We start from the raw sequence: 21,178 nt of genomic DNA on the forward strand, positions 1-21,178 counted from the left end.
GTGTTAAACCAATATCGGTTTGATTCTAAACTGGTGTTGTTTCAACACAGTCTCTGGTGTTTTCCGATAGAGATACCAGGCTGGTGTTCAACAACACCGGCGTTTTTGCAGTGTACCAAATAATATAGAGGACGCTTGAGGAGAGTCGGCAGGCCTATTCATATCAACTAGGTCGTTTTTCGAGGAAGTATCATAATAATAGGATTTTGTTTTACAACATCCTATGAAATAGACGGTCGGGTGTGAACTGTCTTTAGCTGTGACAATCATTCTACTTGGCAGTGAGGACGCAGTGAGGATGCGTACTTTTCGAACAAACACCGACCTTGAACTGTTGGAGTCTTGAAGATGTAGTTATTTACACAGGTCTTCTCTGACACCTTTGCTGGGATGATATTTGTATATTATTCTAACTAAGAATGGAAGCCAAGGTTACCATTGGCATAGTCAGAACTTTTTGTTGCGAGGAGTTTGATGGAATATCATAATGCGCGCGCAGCTTGAACTCGATGAAAGTCGACCTCTATCCATTCCCCCACATCAATCGAAACCTTGATATACAGTATCTGAAAAGTCAAGATATTTGTGAAAGCTTTATAGAGATTCATAATTGCAATGAAAATATGCATGAAATATATTTGGCCTACACTTTCAGAAAAAAAATAGATTGGTTAACATATGAACATACCAACTATTGGTTAAAAGAAATTGTGAGTAAAACGAATGGATTCTATTTAACCAACCGTTTTAAGTTTATTATGTTTACCAACCTGGGGCCTGTTGCAGAAAGAGTTGCAATCAATTGCAACTCTAAAAATCATGCGCAACTTGATTTTCCACCAATCAACAGAGCGCATTTGGGACTTGCGATTGAATTTTTGACTTGCGTTTAAACGCAACTCTTTCTGCAACGGACCCCAGGTCCCTTTTGTGTACATTTTAACTTGCAATTTTTTTTTCTATTTAACCATGGACATGATTTGCAATCTCGGGATCTCTCGGAGTCTGATATCAACAATATCTTCTTCCCTTTTAATTGTTATCAAGATTTGGCCCCTCCCATGGCTGCATGGTTCCAACAGAAGTTTGTTTGAATATTGATTCTTCTCACTTACTTTAACAAGTCTTCAATGCCGTATGGTTGAACTGCACTCTCCTCCCATTATCCTTCAAGTTTACCTCCATCCATATTATACACCCACATCAAATTTCCACCGCTTAGGTAAGCTCCAGAGCTTACATGTTTATATAAAAACCCCAGTCTTACACAAAGGGGACTCTCTTTGATTTGAAAACTTTGGCTATAGTTGACTGTGTTTTAGCTCAAGTTCAACCTGTGTCAGCATAATCATCAGGAAATAAAAGAAATAAATCATTTTCGGAAACTCTGGGGACAATCGCATTTTCAAAATGACTTCATTCACCCGGGTAAGTTCTTTATAGACTAAAGTTGTCTCTTGAATTACATAGGTCGATAATGACGGTTGTCGTACTTAGATCACCTAAAAAAAATTACCCCATTCTTTTTATTAAAACATAATTGATTTAATTATTGAGTGATTTTGTTCGCAAAGTATGTCACAAGTGGTAAAAATTATAAGATCATGAAGATAAAAGTAACGAAATACCTTGACAGGATAGTTATTGAAAAGTGGATAAATTAAAAGTCCAGTGTTCAGGTCGACGGAAACGTCAAACATTCTAGCTAGCGCTTCGCGCTCACATAAATTGTTTAGTGAGATACAAACCTTGATCTGGATAACAAAAACGTTAAACCATGTCAACAATTCTCAGCTTGCTCTTTGCCTTCGCATTATTTGATAAGTGAGATTGTATCTTTTCAATGAGTCCTTGCAAACAATTTTTAAAATGATTCACACTGTTAGAAAATTTATCCTTAAAGCTCGTGGATAGTGTTGGTAAAGGATACAAAAATTCAACTTGAATGGATCTTTTCAATTGAATAACAATCGCTGATAATAGTTCAATGAGAAATTGACAGAATTTCTTCTTGGAAATATTAAAAGAAGTTCCTGCAGCAGAGTCTCGAGAACACCTGTAATCTTACCAGATTGCATAATCTTACAGGAAATTGGTATTTGGTGTATGGAACCTTACAAATTTCCTTAAATAAAAACAGCCTTTTCCCCTTTTTAAACAGACCTGTTCTGTTAAATTGCAGAAAACTTCCTGTTTTTATGAATTTACAGAATTATTCTGTTATTGCTTTTTGCAAAATCTACTGGGTTTTTTAACAGTGCAAGTCAGTAGGCCTATTTTACAAATTTCAGCTCTCATCTCACACTCCCTTTAATTGTGTGTAAAAATACATTATACACATTTTGTTCAGGATCACAAATGCTTAAAGATGAAGTTCACCCTTACAAAAAAAGTTTATTGTAAAAATAGCATGAAATTAATGAAAACAATATTGCCGAAGGTTTGGAAAAAATCCATCAAAGAATTTTTAAAAAATTATTAGAATTTGTCTTTCTTGAAGCTGAAGAGAGAAACTGAGCCTGGATTTTGCAACGTCTTTAACCAAACATCCAACATTTAGTGCCTGATTACCTCTTCCAAAAAAACTTAAACATCAATCTCCGACATACTCCTAGATATCAGCAATACAAATGTAAAACAAATCGATTCTGCAATAGCCTCATATACCAAACCCATTACTTCTTCAAAAGCAGTACCATATCTGCAATGTCAATTTATTTAAAACGGACGAGGAAAGCAACACCCTTATTTAATATCCATATCTTATACTTTTGCTTATCTTGTTTTTATTGGTCTTATTTAACCACTTTCTCATTATCTTATGTATGTTTATTTATTGCCCAAGTAGTCTTACCTTATTAACTACATACATATTTCTTTTCTCAGTATTTTACAAATGTTTGCTGTTTTTTAATGTTTGAAATATATAATGAGTCTATTAATTGTTTGTACTTTGTATACATGGCCAATTCAGCCATGTGGCTGCTACTCATGTTGTTATCAAATTTGAATTGAATTGAATTTTAATTATTTGATTTGTGACGTCATATGCGAGCAGCTTTTCTACATATCGTATGGTAAAAAATCGATGAAATGTAATTTTCTCAGAAAATTGAAAATAGTTTTTACTGTACCTTCAGTATATCAAAACACAATTTCACACCCGTCTATAAAAAAAAGAAAACAAAATAAGTCATCACGAACCATTAAGAAATTAAAAATTATGCATTTTATATTACATAAGTCATAACATATGGGGCAGCTGCTTATGACGTCACAAATCTTAAATTTATATTTGTAATAACTTTCTTAATCTTTAATGGATTTTCCTCAAACCTTCATCAATATTTTTAATGATTTTTTCTGCTATAGGCCTATTTACAACAAACTTTTCTTCAGGCTGAACTTACTTTTTAAAAGTTTCAACTTTCAGCTCTAAATAGGCCTAATTAAGAAATATCGAAATATTTCAGCTCACGCTTCATACTTACATATATTCATCAAGGTCTTATGAGATACCTCATCTTAATTTCTGTCTGAAAATAAAGCTATAGGATCCTTAAATCTTCAGTCTTACTGTCTTCCAACAACAACTAAAACAACAAACGTCAGTTTTCAGTTTTTAATTCAATTTTTTACTCGCTTGGCTCACACGCATATCTCTTTAGATTTTTGCTCTATACCTGCCATATCTGGCCCCTCAAAATTTTGGCTCATCATTGTGCTAAGTATACGCTTCAGGAACGAGTGCAATTATAAGCTTGCAGGTTGTCGCGTCGTTTGTTTTTGTTTTGTTGTTGTTATTTTATTTGTTTTGTTCTGTTTTAAATGATATATCCTCTTCATATGATTTTCCAACCATAAAATCACAATAGGGCATAGCCATAAGTCATACACAACGAAAAGTACGGTATATATTGCATAAATAACATGCACACACACAAAAAAAATCATAAATTTTGTCAACAGGCAGAATGTTTTAGCATCATACCATACCAGGACCAAGAGAAAGAGTTATTGTTCTTGGTAAAATAATGCATAATTCGAATTAAATTATTATTTTTGGCCTTGTTTGGGCCGGGGCGTGTAAATGTCAACAACAGCATGCAAGAACATGCTTGCAATCACATTGATTACATTACGAAATAAGATAAAATTAGAATTTTCCAAGCGGTCCTTTAAACCCATAAGTTGTTTGGGGTTTTAGACCATTTTTTCTTGGACATTGTAAACAGAGTGTGTAATAGCGCCCAAGTAAAACCTACATACGCAACATCGATTCAGCTCGCTGTCATTACGCAAAACAAATACATGTACACTCTTTTCGTAACGCGATTGTCTAGCTCGAGGAAGGTCTGGGACTGGGAAACTGAACTTACACAAGCGCAAGCGCTGTTTCTGCAGTTTATTTTGTGCTTCTTTTGAGATGGAACCTCATTTGAAACTTTCATTATTGCCTCATTGATGGATAGCTTCAAAAATAACAAGAGACCACAGGTAATTCGATTTGAGTTCGAGTTTGGAGTATCGAGTAAGACTAAGATGTTTGGTTTGTTAGTTAACTCGGCCGGTGGCTATTTCCTAAAGAAGGTCTGTGCGATATCTTATGCACAAAAGTGAATGGAGGTTATCAAGTTTTCGTGGTTGAGTCCGAATGACGGAGGGGAAGGGGAAGTCTGTAGACGCAAGGAGAGTAAAATCATTCACTAACTAACTTGGCTTTTGTTTAATTGAAAACAATAAGGTTTATCTTGTATCAGCAAATATCAACAGAGCCGGAGGAAGCTGCACCGCGAAGCATGATGGGATTGAAAAGGGGACAGAGACCGCAGTGTGAGTGTGCGTAGCTTAGCTAACTTGCCTTGTTCTCGATCCCATGATGCATTGCGGTTCTGATTAGCGATAAACCTTATTGCACAATCATTGTGCTGATCACCAGCCCACTCAAGGGTTAATTACATGCCGCCGAGCACAGAAAAAATCAAGCCATATAAGTCGTGTGTTGTGGACGCCAGAATGGCGTCCGGCATGCGCGACCCACTAGTAAAAAATCCACTGCCAAATGCGGTTCTTGGTGCGAGGTTAGTAGGTTATGCTAATACTAACCTCGCACTAGTGTGAGTCAACAGCCACTTGTTCACTGCAACCACCCTGCCTGTGGGGAATCTACAGGTAGGACTATGTCATGCCAATGCTGTACAGAGCACACACTTAAGAAAATCATTAAAATATCATTTTTGTGACCAAAATTACTAATTTCCATATAGTTGCAATTTATTTTTCATAAGTAACTTGGGAATAATTTTTGTATTCACTAGAGCGCTCAAAAACTTGAATTTTGGGCATATTTTTGTGTACGCCCTCTATTGGTGGAAAATAATATGGCAAGAAAATTTTCATTTTTTTATCTCTATTTTTAATTAAGAAAAAAATAATTTAAAGAATCAAACTTATTTAAGGGCCAAGTTGTATGAAGAATAGGTGTAATGGAAACTGTCAGTGTAAAAAAATCAAGCATTTGTCCCAAAGAAAAAGAGAAAATAAGCCAAAAATTGCCATCCTTATTTTGCCACACATGGAGATATAACTGAGAACAAGGTTATATCATAACCTTGTTCATTGAATGAGTGTCAACAGCCAGACAAATGAAACCATGCCTGGCATGTGGTATTTTGATTATCTGGCTGATTTTCGGTCCATTGACATTGTGCAACTGCTTTCTAGTATGTGTAACATTAGTTTGTATCTGGGTCCATTGATTGGCCAGGAGGATCCAATTTTTTTTAAAATATGGCTGGAAATCCTTGAAGAGTGATATTTTACTGTTGGGAGGGGGTGGTATGCCTTAGCCCTGAAGGCAAGAGTTCCATATGTACCCCCCACTAAAATTGAAAAATAAAAATATGGAGAAGGTTAAAAATAATATATCTAGCCCTAATATAGAACTTATACATGCATATGATGGGGGAGGGGAAATAAATACCAAAATATGACTTTATTCCATCAAATTTCAAGCAGGATCTAGTGCGTGTAATTGTCCATAGACATTGGTTTATTTAGTCAGTAAAGGGTCTCTGAGTCAAGACTAGTCGAACTATCATCTGATAATCGCTGAAAACCCCTTCCAATATCAGTGCTTCTCGCTAGCATAGCGGGAAGAGGCCTTGACTGCAGATACAATAAGGTGAGTTAGAGTCCCAACTAAGATAAGCAACAGTAAAAAAAAATGATAGAAAAATCTGAAGTGAACGCGGAACAGTTTTCAAAGTGGGGGGGGGGGGCTGACCATGCAAAAAATCACAATCACATGGTCGTTTTTGTACACCGTTTTTGAAAAAAGTGGGAAAAGTGGGGGCTGAAGCCCCCCCCCCCCCCCCCCCCCCCCGCTTCCGTGGCCCCAGAATCTTTAGTTATTTTTGGTGGGGGTGCATATGGAACTCTTCCAAACTGAGAATGGTTTCATGAATCAAAAAGAGATGTGTCAAAAGTTTTATCCAACAAGTCCCATTTTATCTGACAGTTGCCATAGGAACTGTGCTTCTCTGCCAATCAAAATCAAGAAAACTTAAGCCCAGAGCACACTCTGCAATCCAATTCAATGCGATTTCTTAATAACTCGCATTTTGCATTAAATGTGAATGTTCTAAGAAGTAAAATATCTTCATTTGAAGTTTGCCATATTGTTAATCATTTTACTTTGCGGCAAGCCCTGTGGTCATGGTGAAGTCCAAATTGGCATCAAGTCGCAGTCGATGATGATGTCATTACGATTTGAATTTGCTTTTATTCCTACAGGGAGGCTTGAACTGGACTGAATTCCAATTTCCGTAGTCCTACCACCATTCTAAATTCTGAACGTTAAGATTTTATTGGTTGGAATGCTCATATCGACAGCTATTTCAATTTCTTTAAAATTTGGATCGCAACGAATCGCACAGTGTGCACCGGGCTTTAGATCTGACAACTTGTCAGATGAAAATGTTGATGAAATGCCCTCCAGGATGGGGAGAGGGCTGATGTTAAAAGAGAAGAAAGAAAGGAAGGATATAAGTTTGTACAGCACTAGCAGACTTTCTTTGCCAGCCCAAATGAAAATTTGGCAAACTATTTTTATCTAATTTTCCCTCAGTTTGGCTAACTTATTTTAGCTTTTTAAATTGTTTTCCAAGATTTACTCTTTAATTTCTAATCAATCCATTACCTGAATTTCAGCCATTTTGGGCATCACAAACAGCTTTATTTTGGCTTTTATCTTGACACCATTGCTGACAGTAAGCCATACTTTGTAAATTAGTTACAAAAGGACTTGAAGTTAGCAATCAAATTTCATGCAAACATGCATTTAGCTGTGCAGTCGCCCGATCGAATGAATTTTCATTGCTAACTTTGATTTGCTCATTTACCGCGGTAATGCTATGCAGTAACTGCAGTAATTAGGTTATAGTCATGTTATGGATATACAAGTGAATTTCACTCGTACGTTGTAACTCTCTGAGATATAGATCATTTCCTTGAGTTACAGATTAAGGTATCTTGTCAAAGTCAGAGCTCAGCGTCTTTTGCATGGGAATCCCGCAAGCGGCCAATCGGCACCAATTCTCACACTTAATCCTAGGCAAAACGTTAGGGAATGCAGGAAAGCCACTATGAAAAGATGCATAGAGCCATTAGAGTGTAGTTCCTGCTAAGAGACACAGCACAGACTTTTGACAAGGTACCTAACCCATGGAACTCTGATGCCAAGATACTTATATCAGTAGAGTATGCACTTAATTCTTATGTTAAAAGCAGTCCTATTTTACTGAATATTTTTATATACTTTTATCCTAGATGGTGATTGAGACCCTCGAGTCCAAGAAGAAGAGAAGCAAAGCAGAGATGCCAAATCTAATCAGTAGAGGAGGAGGAGGAGATGTGGACGGTTTTGATCACCGTGGCAATGAAGAAGATGATGTTATGCCCTCCTCTCAGGTATCTATGATGTCTGTAGATATGGCACCAGACTCTCAGACCAACAGGGATCTTGATGAAGATGGAGAAGCCATCGTTGCCTCTCAGCTTGACCTCACCAGAGACGAGACAGACCATGGAGACACTAGGTGTAGGTTGGATGGTGAAGTGTCCAGTACATCCCAGCTCATAGACACACCAAGTCTTGAAACATTTGATTCATCAATGACAGTTCTCCTCAACGTAAGCAGTGATGAAGAGGAAGAAGACAGTGCCCTTCAGAGGATATCGACAAGGTCTATGGAGACCATACAGCCTGGTGACAGTAGTAGATCATTCAACTCTCATGCTTCAACAGAATCAAATGTGTCCAGATTAGATGGACAGGATACTGTTCTTGTAGATCATGAAGCCACCAAAAGCCCAGAGAAACAAAGTTCAAGGACTTCAGATGTTATTAAGAAGGTGGCAAAGGACATAGATGAACCTCTTTTGACTCCTAATCCACAGCGATTTGTTCTCTTCCCAATAAAGTACCATGATGTTTGGAGATTTTACAAGAAAGCAATGGGTAAGTTACTTGTACATATATATGTGTATAGTATGTGTGGCTTGGCTGATCATCCATAAAGTAAAATGCGGTCCAGTTACATAACTTATTTTGAGGTCTTGGCTTGGTAACACAAAGGTTGTCAATGGATTGCAAATATGAAAGAACAATTCTGAGTAGTTCCTGTGTCTTGAAGAAATACTGCATCCCATAATGGTCTTGGTCGGTCGTTGGCATATGATTGCAAATCTTTGGGTTATGGAGCTAAGAAAGTCGTGAGCCAAAGAATGTCTATTTTGGGACATCTATTTCAGCTGTGTCCCTTGCAAAGCATTACAAGTAACCAGTATTGTCATTGCTTTTCACAAAATCTAGTGTCATTTTCAGCAAAATACAATCCACTGTATGAAATCTTGATGAGTCTCTCATCTACATGAATGGATGGATTGAACTTTATGATTCTAATACAGGAAATGTCTCACTACAAACTCGCTCAAAATAATAAAATGTAATAAATCTTTGTCAAGGTCTAACTGAAACTGGAATTGGAAGTAAAATTGTAGACTTGTACATGTAGGAAGGCTTTCAGTCAACATCTTAATATGTTTGTGACCTTCCCAATATACAGCTTCATTCTGGACCACAGAGGAGGTAGATCTAAAGGAAGACTGGAAAGATTGGGAGAAACTTAAGGTTAGTTATTTTCCCTCGGGCAATGCCGTAAAATAATCAACCTTCTTGTACATCCGACCCCCATTTTCCTCAAGTTTTACTTCACTTCATAAACTGACCAAGTCATGGTCATTTTAGAGTATTACAGACTGTCAAAAGAACTACATGTAGAAATCAAAGACAGAAAATTTTTTGAAGGTCCCACATGTATACATGTATATGGGGTTGGACGTACATATTTGATTGAATTGCCCTTTTACATGTACTCTTTATAGTACTACCACCTCAAGCACTCTGCTTGACTGTTTGTTTTACCTTTTCTTCCTCATCCCGCTCCTCTTCTTTTTCTCCCGTTCTTCTTTCTTCCTCACTTTCTTCCTCATTCTCCTCTTCTGATCCTCTACTCCTTCTGCTTCATTCTTTCTTTTTCGTTCTCCCTCTTGTCATCCACTTCCTCCTCTTCTTTGTTGTCTTCTACACTTTTATTTGCTTGATGCTTGTGCAAGAATTGAGTTAGGCCATGTTGTAAAACTTATAATAATTCCTGTTGAAAGATTGTTCGAAAATATGTATCACACTTGTACTTATTTGTACATACATGATGAATTTGATCATGATTTGCAATGAGTTAAGTGCATCTGCGTGCAGAGTACACAGCACTTACTATTTATAAATCACCTTAAGAATGTTATATTACAATTTTGAACTAGTCACGTCAAGCTGAAGACATTGTTTTCACATTTTTTCTTTTGCAACATGATATTCATCAATCATGTTTTTATTTTTCTATATTTTTTAGCCGAACGAGAAACATTTTGTTACCCATGTATTGGCATTCTTCGCTGCAAGTGATGGTATCGTGAATGAGAACCTTGTGGAAAGGTTCAGTCAAGAAGTTCAGATACCAGAGGCCAAGTGCTTCTATGGCTTCCAGATTGCAATGGAGGTGAGTGGAAAGGTTCAGTTAAAGGCAGGTTACCGTGGTGAATTCAACACCATTTTGATATTAATCCCCTGGAGTAGAACAAGATTTATGACCAGTGGACAATAATGCCTCTGGAAATTACGGTGCCTAATACTAAAGTCATTATTTCACTTTTCCTTGGCCCGACAGTTGCCCAGTGCTATGCAGGCATGGCCAAAATTTCTCGTTCCACAGTACACGGAGTTTGTTTTCCACCAAAGATGTCTCTGTGACATTCATTATCGATGCTTTTCAGGAAGTTTGGGGTCAGTGAATGCCCATCCAGTCTTCAGGAAATCTGACGCCCATCTGACTTTATTATTTGAGTACCCCCCTCCCCTGGGACAAGACAGAGGGAGTGAAATACAGAGGCCCATATTCTGAAGTCCTGCTTATTGTCTAACTCTGAGTTAACAATATGAGAAACCAAAAATTTCTAAATTGCATTTATATTGTATGTTTGCTATCTTTACTTGGCTCTTTTCTTGTGTTTTTACAATGGAGAGAACTATTTCAGTACTTTTTCTCAGTCATTTATGAATGATTTGAGTGTCAAAATTTAATTTGTACTGTTAGAGATACCTGTCTTAACCACAACTTGAGACCAGAGGTTACATTAAATATGAGTTCAGAATGCTTTGTCTTGGATGGACAAGATAGAACTGAGGAGCGTGTCTTTCTATTTTCGTTTTCCAGTCACTAAAAAAATCATTGTTCATAACTTTTTATTAAATGTTATGTACATATGCTTCCCAGTCATCAGTTTGTATACAAAACATAGATGCTGCAAGCAATGTTCTATTTTTTTACCCCCATAGAATATTCACTCTGAAATGTACAGTCTGCTGATTGATGCGTATGTCAAGGACCCACATGAGAAGCACAGACTCTTCAATGCTATACAAACTAGTAAGTCTTACACAGGGGCGAATCCAGGATTTTCCAAGGGGGGGGGGCACATTATTCCGAGGAAAAATTTAACAAGAAAAAAAAAAGGTCTTCACTTTAAAAAGGGGGGCACACTTCTGTGTCATTGGCTTTTTTACATGACAAATTTTAATTTTGCTTCTCAAAAGCGGGGGGGGGGGGGGGGGGGGGGCAGGGAACGGGCCAGCTGTGCCCCCCCCCCCCCTGGATCGGCCAGTGGTCTTACATTTGAATATATAGTATTTTAGAGTCCGCCCCCCTAAGATGCCAACCAGGGACTGTGTGTTCGTGAATAATCTAATCTAATATGTGATCAACAGAATTGAATAATCATTTAATTCAAAATGATGATTGACTACAGCAGTTGATGAATAAAATCCTGAATATGCTCAAATTCATTATATAAAGTTGTCAGACTGGTATTCATTCCCTCCAAACATCTCAATAAGGCCTCATACATGTATTTTAACAAGCGTCTATCGATAGCTGTTCTCCATGTTGAAAACTGATCATTTATATTGCATAATAGTGGTTACTTAATGTCATGTAGTTTGAGTTACATCTTTGGTCTACATTTAATTTTCTACAATGAATTCAATATTGTTATTTAGATAAAAAATGTCTTTTCAACATAGATTGCTGTACTATATATTATATGTTTTGTGTTGCATTATCAGGACCATGATGAAAAGCAGCTTTGCTGATCATGTATAAATACCTTTTTAAAAGTGAAGAAGAGAGCTAATTGAGCTCTAGATTTTATTGGCGGATGGTGTATGTATAGATTCCAATAAATACTAATTCAAAGATAAATACCAGTTATGGTATTGATCTCAAAATGAGTTCGAACAGAATCCAATGAAATTACCACCAAAGTTTTTGCAAGTATGTATGAAAAAAAATGTCTAGTATTTTTCCAAGCAATATCAATACACTGTCCCATATATGATTTTCTGTGTTAGTGATCACCCCAATGTCGGTTTGGAGCCAAGATTTCATGATTTCACAAAAATAAGTTTACATTAATGCACCAGATTTAGATATTTATGATAATATGGTGACAATTATCCTTGATTCAAAAGACTTTCTCATGAAATAATTTTTTGCTGCAACTACTTTCTTTTATATTTATTAACAGTGCCATTTGTAAAGAAGAAAGCTGATTGGGCTCTGAAGTGGATTGCATCAGATGAGAGTACCTTCGGTGAGAGGTTGGTGGCGTTCGCTGCGGTAGAAGGAATATTCTTCTCCGGCTCGTTTGCTGCCATTTTCTGGTTCAAGAAACGGTAAGAAACTGACACTGGATTATTTAAAGTTTGGTGTTGGAGCTGGTGTTTGGTGTTAAAACTAAAGGTTGATATTCAGTGGCTCATATTCTGAAGTCAGGTTTAGTTTAAACTCTAGTTTAAAGTTGTGCATTAACTATGGAATGCCAATGGTGACACAAATCTTCAATGGCAATGACAGGTACAAATAATGACATTTGACAACAAAATCAGTCATTACAGCCTGCTAATGATAACTGATATATTTTTTTCACCATTTGATTATGCAAGAGCACAGAGAATGTAATTCTAGCACAGAGTTAGACCATGGCCTAAGTTAAGTCAGAGTTCAGAATACAGTCCATTGGGTCTGCAAGCTGTTGGTCCACCTCTGATAGTCCTATACCTCACGGACTAGATCAATTTGGTCTTCTATTAATTTGATCTTATGGCCTTATGTGCTACACTGCACTTGGTTTAATAATATGGTTTGTGATAATTAATTCCCTGATCTATCAATCTATCTGTTTATCTTTCTGTCTTTTCGTGTTTGTGTGTATATATGTTTGTCTATCCATTCATCTATCCTTCTGTCCATCCGTCCATCCACCTACCTATCTATCTATCTATCTACATGTATCTATCTTCATACCTACCTATCTATCTATCTTGCTATCTATCTATCTATCATACCAAATTTGTTAAAGAAAAGAGGAGTTAAGGGCAAATACAAAGAAGAAGAGATGAAAAGTGAGAAGGATGTATTATTGTATGCACTTCATGTTCCTCCATTCAGAGTTCTTAGCCATGCAACTCAGTGACTTATTGTGTTTATATCCTGTCTCTTTCCATAGAAATGCAATTGATTTTAGGAGGGGGATTTAGAAATTTACATAATACTCCATATTGATCAAGTGAGGTTTTGCTTGTTATAACGCCTAAATTATTATGGGTGAGACTGTGTTGCGATACCATTTGCTTGTTATTGCCCTCTTGTTCCTACTACAAGTTAAAGTCCATGACAAATTATTTGAATAATTGTAGTGGTGTAGTGGTCCACCTCCATTCCCCCCAATCAGTTATATCGGGAGGAGAGACCTGCGGGTCATAGTGATTCAGTTCGCTTTTCGCCTCCCAGGCACAGGTGACGCCAAACAAATAATAATAATAATACCTTTCTTCTGCCAATACAAGAGCTCTTAAAATAAAAAACTTGAATTTTACTGAGATTTCCAATGTAAGGCTGTGACGGAAATGACTGCATACGAAAGCCTCGTGAATATGGATTGTAACTAATGCAAAGTCAATACTGTCTCCTCTAGGGTAATCAACTCAATTTTGTTAAACTTTTTATTTATTTATTTCGGTATAAAAAACATTGCACATAGCAGCCTTATGGCTGAATTGCATACAATTTAAAAAAATGATTGATACTTACAATACACATACATACAGGTACAATAGTTGATAAAAATTCAAGATATTGAAAGAAGACATAAATAACTTAACTCTGATCTAGATTCAATGAATATAGGTAATAGGATTTAACAAATGAATTTACTAAATGAAGATTTTATAATATAATTCAATACGGTTTCTTTGGGATGTATATGTCGAATAAATATGCCATCTTTAATATAATTCATGTACCCCATGCAAACCAATCACCTCTGCTGCAATAATTATACTATATGATCACAGCAGAGGCAGCCAACTGGCCTGCGTGAATTAAGGCACTTTTCGGTGCAAGTATAGGATTAAGGATACAAAGTTTAAGGTCATATAATTCATACAATATGAGTGGAAATGGAAATATTTTTTTGTATCGACAAAACACTGATAAATTGCATTGGCAAACGTGATAACGACTAGCGGGATATCCAGCTTGAAATGTATAAAAGGGTTTTACATTTGTGAAATGTGAAGTTCTTGTGTCACAGAGTGGGCATGGTCGAGAAGTTTGTGCTGTGATAATTGAAATCTTTATCACTCTTTATCCACCTGTATATCAATATATTGATAACTCCTATCCTAATTTTCCAGAGGACTATTACCAGGCCTGACGTTCTCCAATGAACTGATCAGTCGAGACGAAGGACTCCACTGCGACTTTGCTTGTCTGCTCTTCTCGCACCTCCACCATCCTCCTGCCGTCTCCCGCATCCAGGAGATCATCCGGGATGCGGTCAGATTGGAAGAGGAGTACCTCTCCGAGGCCCTCCCGGTAGCCCTGATTGGAATGAACGCCCGCCTCATGAGCCAGTATATTAAGTTTGTGGCCGACAGACTGCTGATGGAACTGAATTCCCCGAAGGTATGTACATGTATGGCAAAAGACGTTTTCTCATCACTGCCTCTCCCCTCTCTCTAGTTACGCTCTCATTAATCTGAATGCAAAGAAGATCTTATTTCGTTCTGTGCAGGCCTCTATATTTGTTAATAGCTTTGCACCTTGCCCAAGATGGTTCGCAGCAATAGTGCCATCTCAGGCCAAAATCATAGACAAGTACGGTGGCAACAAATAATATAGAGGCCAATAAATTCAAGCAAGAAGATAAAGAAATCCCGCCCACAAATCAGTATTCCTTAGTTCGATTTTGTTAATTTAAGGTTTGAAATTTCAATATCATGATTTTATGTTTATCTAAACCACTTTAGCTTTATGATTTATTTTTCTCTTGTCCACTGGTGCTGAGAAAATCATATCAGGTCCAATGGAACCTTTGTGTTGGATCGTACCGACTCATCGCTGCTAGTTAAGCTATGTGTTCATGCTGTTGGGAGATAACTTGTTACGTGGCCTAGCCACTTTGGTTTCAGACTCCATGGCCCTTTACCAGTACACTGAATTTAACACTAGTAGCAATCCCTTTTTACTTCTAAAGCTCTTATTTTACCTAATAAACAAACTTAAGATGTAATGCTAGGAGTCCACTGGGCCGTCGCCAGTTTGCGCCATTTGGTGCCAGTTGGTACCAATGCAAAGCGGCTGTGGCGCCTAGTGTCGCAAATAAGGTGCCTAGTGGCGGGTAACCGTGCCAAAAACTTGAATTTTGCTTGACAAAAATTGTAACTGGCACCGGCCTAGTGGAATTCTAGCTTAATCTCTAAACAATTCAGTTAAAGTAAAATCCATACAAGTATTGGGGGAAAGCTGAAACAATTATGCCAAGTTCAAGCACACCATTTTCCCCTCGTGCCACATGGAAATCAAAAATTCCCTACTGGTATAGTGGATCATATTACCTAGTTTGCTGTGATTGATTCACTGTTCATCATGCCTCTCTTCTCACCTATTTCATCCAGATCTACAACGTCGAGAACCCTTTTGACTTCATGGAGAACATCTCGTTGGAAGGAAAGTCAAACTTCTTTGAGAAACGAGTCGGAGAATACCAGAAGATGAATGTCATGACCCCTGAACTGCATAGGCATACCTTTACACTGGATGCAGACTTCTAAGATCCGACCACACTTCCTCCTACATGTACTACATCATGAATGAGCCCTGGGGCCCCATCTTACAAAGAGTTGCGATTGATCCGATCAATCGCAACTATGGAAAGCCAGCAAAGTCAACATATTAAATGCATGTTTGTTCAAACAAATTTCTAGATATGAATGTATATCTATAAATTCTTTGATTTCTTGACTTTTTGGTGTGTTCTCCTTTGTTTACAAAGGACATTTTGCAAATTTCCTGTATAAGAAATTATGACACTGATAGATTTCCATAGAGTTACGATTGATTGGATCAATCGTAACTCTTTGTAAGACAGGGCCCTGTAATGGTATATTGTCTGAAATATTAACAACTCTCTGGGAGTGATAAGAAAGAATGGTAAATGTCTTGTGATAATGAAGTGAATCAGAAATGTATGGTTGCAAATATAAATGTGACAAGCATTGAGGGTTTTTATCAATTATTTTGTTTGTGTTAATTATCATGATCATCTTGTGCCTGGTGGGTGTTTCATAAAGCTGTTCATAAGTTAAGAGCGACTTTAAGAACGACTGGTGATCCTTTCTTGTGGTAAATGGTATATTCATTGGCGATGGTTAAGCACGTAAGAAAGGTTCACCAGTCATTCTTAAAGTCGCTCTTAACTTACGAACAGCTTTATGAAACGGCCCCCTGTTATGAGCAACAATGAACACATTGACTTCAATGCCTCCATACAGATCACAATAGAAGGTACTAATTTTAATACCATCGTATATAAATGGTAATGATTGTTTCAGGTCCAGATAGATGTGCATAGCCAAGCAAGGATAATCAGGGGGTGAGAGAGTTCAACGTTTAATCTGATGTCAACCTTTTTTCAGCTTAATTTCAGCTTTCCTCAGTACAAAATTGAGTGATACTGATATACTTCTATTTCAGCTTATGTCAGCACTCTCCAGCCTTTTTCAGCTATTTTTGCTTTTATTTGTGATCATCCACACCCCCAGATAATGGGGAAAATTAGAATGTAGGATGTTCAGCAAATGTATTGCTTTTTCTGCTTTATAAAATGATTTTGTTGCGATGTTAAGATATCATCTTTAGCTCATTTTCGTTGACAATTTCACCTTCCTTTCTGTTTTTGGAACCTCTAAATAAAACAAAATCAGTGCTCTGGTTCAATGTCAAAATTTATTCTAAAGAAATGGTCGGAAATAAATTCCAGAAATTGTGTCATTTCTAGATTTGATTATGGTGATGTCATGTTTAGATTTTATTCTAAGAAATGTGGCCTTGTGGGCAGAGATGCTTTTGAGTGAAACGATGAATGTGATATATTGTGAAGGAGATGATGCGTTTTATTTGTTTTTTAGAATATTTATGAAAAGATGTGTTTTATTAGATGAATTTTTAATATATTTTGCTGGAAGACCTTTATTAGGTGCTAGGATATTGCTGTTCTTGTTAGTTTAGTTGATGAAACAGCTGTGATGAAACCTCCCGTTGTTACGTTGCACCAAAGCCAGTAAGCAGATTGTCTCATCTACATGTTTAATGACACTGTACTCCTTTTAACATACTATATTAAATATTTGGTAGGATTTATTATTTTAAGAAATGGTATTCAGAAAATATGTGATCAAACTTGAGATTTGTTAACATGAAGTAACAATAAATGTGCAATAATTTTGGTATGAATTAATCTTTCGAGGTGCCATTATGAACTAAAAAGCCAGTGTATGAAACAAAATTGAAGTTTATGCAGAAATGTATTGAAATGGTGATATTTGTCAGTACTTTTTCATGATCTATTCATAATCAATGAAGGTTTTTTTTAGTCCTTGTTTATTTCATTCACTTTGTTATTTATTATATTTAAAAATCTCTTGAATTCCTGTCCCTCTTTAGAATTACTTCTCCAATATTGATAGGGGTGTCTAATGATTTTTTTTTCATATATTTTATGATCAAGAATAAGATTCCATGAACAGTAAAATTTTAAGTGATTTGGCACCATTTCATAAAGCTGTATGTAAGTTATGCACAACTTCATGCACTACTTTACATAGAATTCATTGATGACCCTTTCTTTGCTTGATGGATGCCTCTCACATACATGCCAACCGTTCTCTTTTTAGAGCATTTGTTCCTCTTTTTTGCCTCGAATATGCCAATACTTTTTTGTATGATTTCTTTTTTTTTTTTTCCGATCATAGAGTATGTATAATACACAGCACATGACACTATCGCTGGTCCGCCTGTCCCAGACCGGTAAAAATCACTGTCAGGCCAGTAACTTGTTGCCTGAAAAGAACAAGTAAATTCTTGCCTACAAGCACTTTTAAATGGGGAATTATCAAGTTTTCAAGTAGAGTAATTTCACATGTTTTTTCACCGATCTCACTACAACAGGCAGGCAATTGTTATGTTGAGACACATTATTTTAAAAAATACTCTTTTTTGTCGAAAAATACTTTTTTTTCGCTCTAAGAATACTTTTTTTGTTGTAGAAAGTTGGCAGGTCTGCTCTCATTTTCCCTGTCGTAACATAATGGGAGTGCATTTCCTGTAACCCTAATCGAACTTCAGTATCAAATTTTCCATGCAAATAGACCTTATGCATTGTTGTCATCACTTCACCATCTTTGAGGCTAATGCAGGGAAAAAAATTACATGGGAGCTCGAGGCGATTTTGCCCCCGAAATGCTCAATAGAGCCTGGAAACTCAAAAAAGAGCTCTGGGAAATTTTTCCATTCATTGCAATGTTAAAGCATATCTGATGTTGCTTATTTAGGCAGTAAGGTGTGAAAAATAGCCCCTGAAAATAAGGAAAAAATGGTTGCCTGGGCTGAAGCCATTGCCGTGGATGTTTAACAACTCCATTTACATGTACGCGTATGCCTATATCCTCTGAGGGAGTACGATATGAGATATTGACGTCATATGCATACATGTAAGGTCTATACTTGTTAAAAATTATAATTTTTTTCCTGTATTGATCAGATTTCGACTGCAGCCGAGTGGAATCAATCAAAGAGGAGTGAGAATCTGATTTACATATAGCATCCTAGAAAGGATCAGCTATTGTGTGTAGCCATGTATAACTTACAAACAGATTTAAGAAACTCCCACTGGGTCACATTTGATTATGATATTTGTGTAAATCTAGCTACTCTACATGCATGTATTGTAGTTGATGCATGTGCTGGACTACAAGCTGTAATCTTGCTAGTAAGGATATCTGCTAAAATTGTGAAGCAGTTTTTCCCAGTGACATGAGAATGATCAAGCTTATATGGATGCCAAGAAAGGGGTGAATGTTTACCATATTTATCCATTATTTCTTTGAATCACTATTTATCTCCGAAACCAGTATTGTGTTCATGTTTATATACATGTATCTACAAGAAGCACTATACGCACATAATTATACACCTCATGATACTTCTCAGTACTGGAGTACTGTATATACCTGTACTATACCCAAATCATTGTGTTTTTTTTATAGTTCTATCATATAAAATCATAAGCATATTCTATCACATTGAAAAAATATTTTGTGGGCTGAGAAATGATTTTATCTTTCAGCAATTACAGAGAATATTGCTTCATAATTCATTTTGGTCTGAGTTTTGAACCAAAAACAAGGACTGCTTTTTAATCGTCATAGAGGGTCGTTATTGACATTGCTCTACAATATGAAAACAATTTGTGATTATTTGCTTTATATTCCACTATATAAAGGAAATTTCTGTATAGACCCACCTGGGTGTGCATGTGTTCTTTTAAAATGCATGCACAGTTCTTATATGTCCTTACATTTTCATGGTTATTTAAAACAATTGAACTCACTATCAGGATATAATTCTCAAAACAACGGATATTATTGCATTGTTGTAATACATCATTAATAATTCTACATATCATCATTAATTTGATACCATATATGAATGTACATGTACTTTATAAAGCTTTAAAGCACTCTACGTTCTTGCAACAGTAATTTTTGTAACCATGTATACAGGGATTGCAGGCAAATTGATGTTTGATATTAAAAAATCAAGTGCTTCTTTGACAGTAATGAAATGTTGGGACAAAGTAAATTATTTGAAGTTTTAATTGAGTATATACTGTAATGTTATTTGTATTGTTAACTGTACATAAAAGATGAAGCAAAAAGTGAAATAAGATACCACTATTAGGTGTGTATGGTGATACATATTATCAAGATAACCATATTGCATTTTATATTTTTGTCTAATTCCTATGTAATTAGTATTCTAATATTGTATTTTCATAGATGATTTTGATACATGCATTTGTGAGTGCATGCATCATTGCTTTCATGTTATTAGCTAGACCACAAGCTTCAGTCTCTGTCCAATCGGTTGTTCTGCTTAACTACACTTTCCTAGTCAGATGTCAGATATATATTGTTACATAAATTCCCAGAAAAGATTTTTTTATTCCTGTTTTATTTATTATTAGCTAGTACATTGTACTAGCAGAGAGTTACATATACAGTCAAGATTGCTAAAATAAAAGAAATTATTATGTGAAATTTCCTCTTCCAACTTGCTATGCATTTGAATTATTAAAATTTCGCTCCAATTCTAAACCACGTCATTCATGTGGCTAATGGTTGGTGTTACATCCAACATTTGGAAAATCTGGTAGTTACCTACATATAATGTAACTTCTGAACGTTTCCATGGCGAAGAAGAATAGTGTAGTAGGTTTCACGGTATACCATGTATCTTTCTTGGGCAAGTGTTGGTCCTGAAAAGGACCACCCAAACTCGACATTTCGACAAGTGTGTTCTTGTCGTCCTCGGGAGAATGTCGTCCACTTGTCAAAACGTCGAGATTGGGTGGTCCTTTTCAGGACCAACACTTGCCCAAGAAAGATACATGGTGTACCGTGAAACCTACTACACTACCAACATATGTATTAATGTGAGATTACCCCCCAAATCAATTAACCATTAGGGGCCTATAATGTATCTTATCTATGAATCTTGATTGGTTTCATCCCATAGATTTGTTTGGTTTTTCATCTGAAATTCCAAGTGAACAAACACTGAACAGTACATTTTTTAACAGGATTATGTGATTGTAGAAGTTTTTCTCATTTAAATCATAATGGTATAGGGTTGGCATTTAAACCAAAATAAGTTATCAAGGGATATGTCGTTGAATGTGAGTATGAGACTACAAGTTTGCATGGTCTTAGTGACATAGTATAGAGATACTTGCTTGTCAAAAACAGGGATAATATTTGTAGAGGAATATCTTAAAACGAGGAGAAGTCAGTATGACTATTCATAAAAGAAAAACAAATAATATGGTCAGCTCCGTATTCTGTACTTGTAAATCTCATTTGAAGCAAACTTGATATCACAAC

At 36.3% G+C, this 21,178-nt stretch overlaps 1 protein-coding gene across 1 annotated transcript; it reads left to right on the forward strand.

The window, feature by feature from the left end:
• The first annotated feature begins 4,265 nt into the window (after positions 1–4,265).
• LOC129270813 (ribonucleoside-diphosphate reductase subunit M2 B-like) lies at positions 4,266–20,339 on the forward strand. The gene is made up of 8 exons (XM_064106744.1): positions 4,266–4,497; positions 7,831–8,521; positions 9,129–9,193; positions 9,972–10,118; positions 10,955–11,045; positions 12,202–12,349; positions 14,372–14,642; positions 15,635–20,339. Exons 1-8 carry the CDS (start codon positions 4,465–4,467, stop codon positions 15,788–15,790), a joined length of 1,602 nt encoding a protein of 533 aa, XP_063962814.1. The 5' UTR covers positions 4,266–4,464; the 3' UTR covers positions 15,791–20,339.
• Positions 20,340–21,178: the final 839 nt, after the last annotated feature.

Source organism: Lytechinus pictus, chromosome 11, assembly GCF_037042905.1.
Source record: "Lytechinus pictus isolate F3 Inbred chromosome 11, Lp3.0, whole genome shotgun sequence".
NCBI classification, from domain to species: domain Eukaryota; kingdom Metazoa; phylum Echinodermata; class Echinoidea; order Temnopleuroida; family Toxopneustidae; genus Lytechinus; species Lytechinus pictus.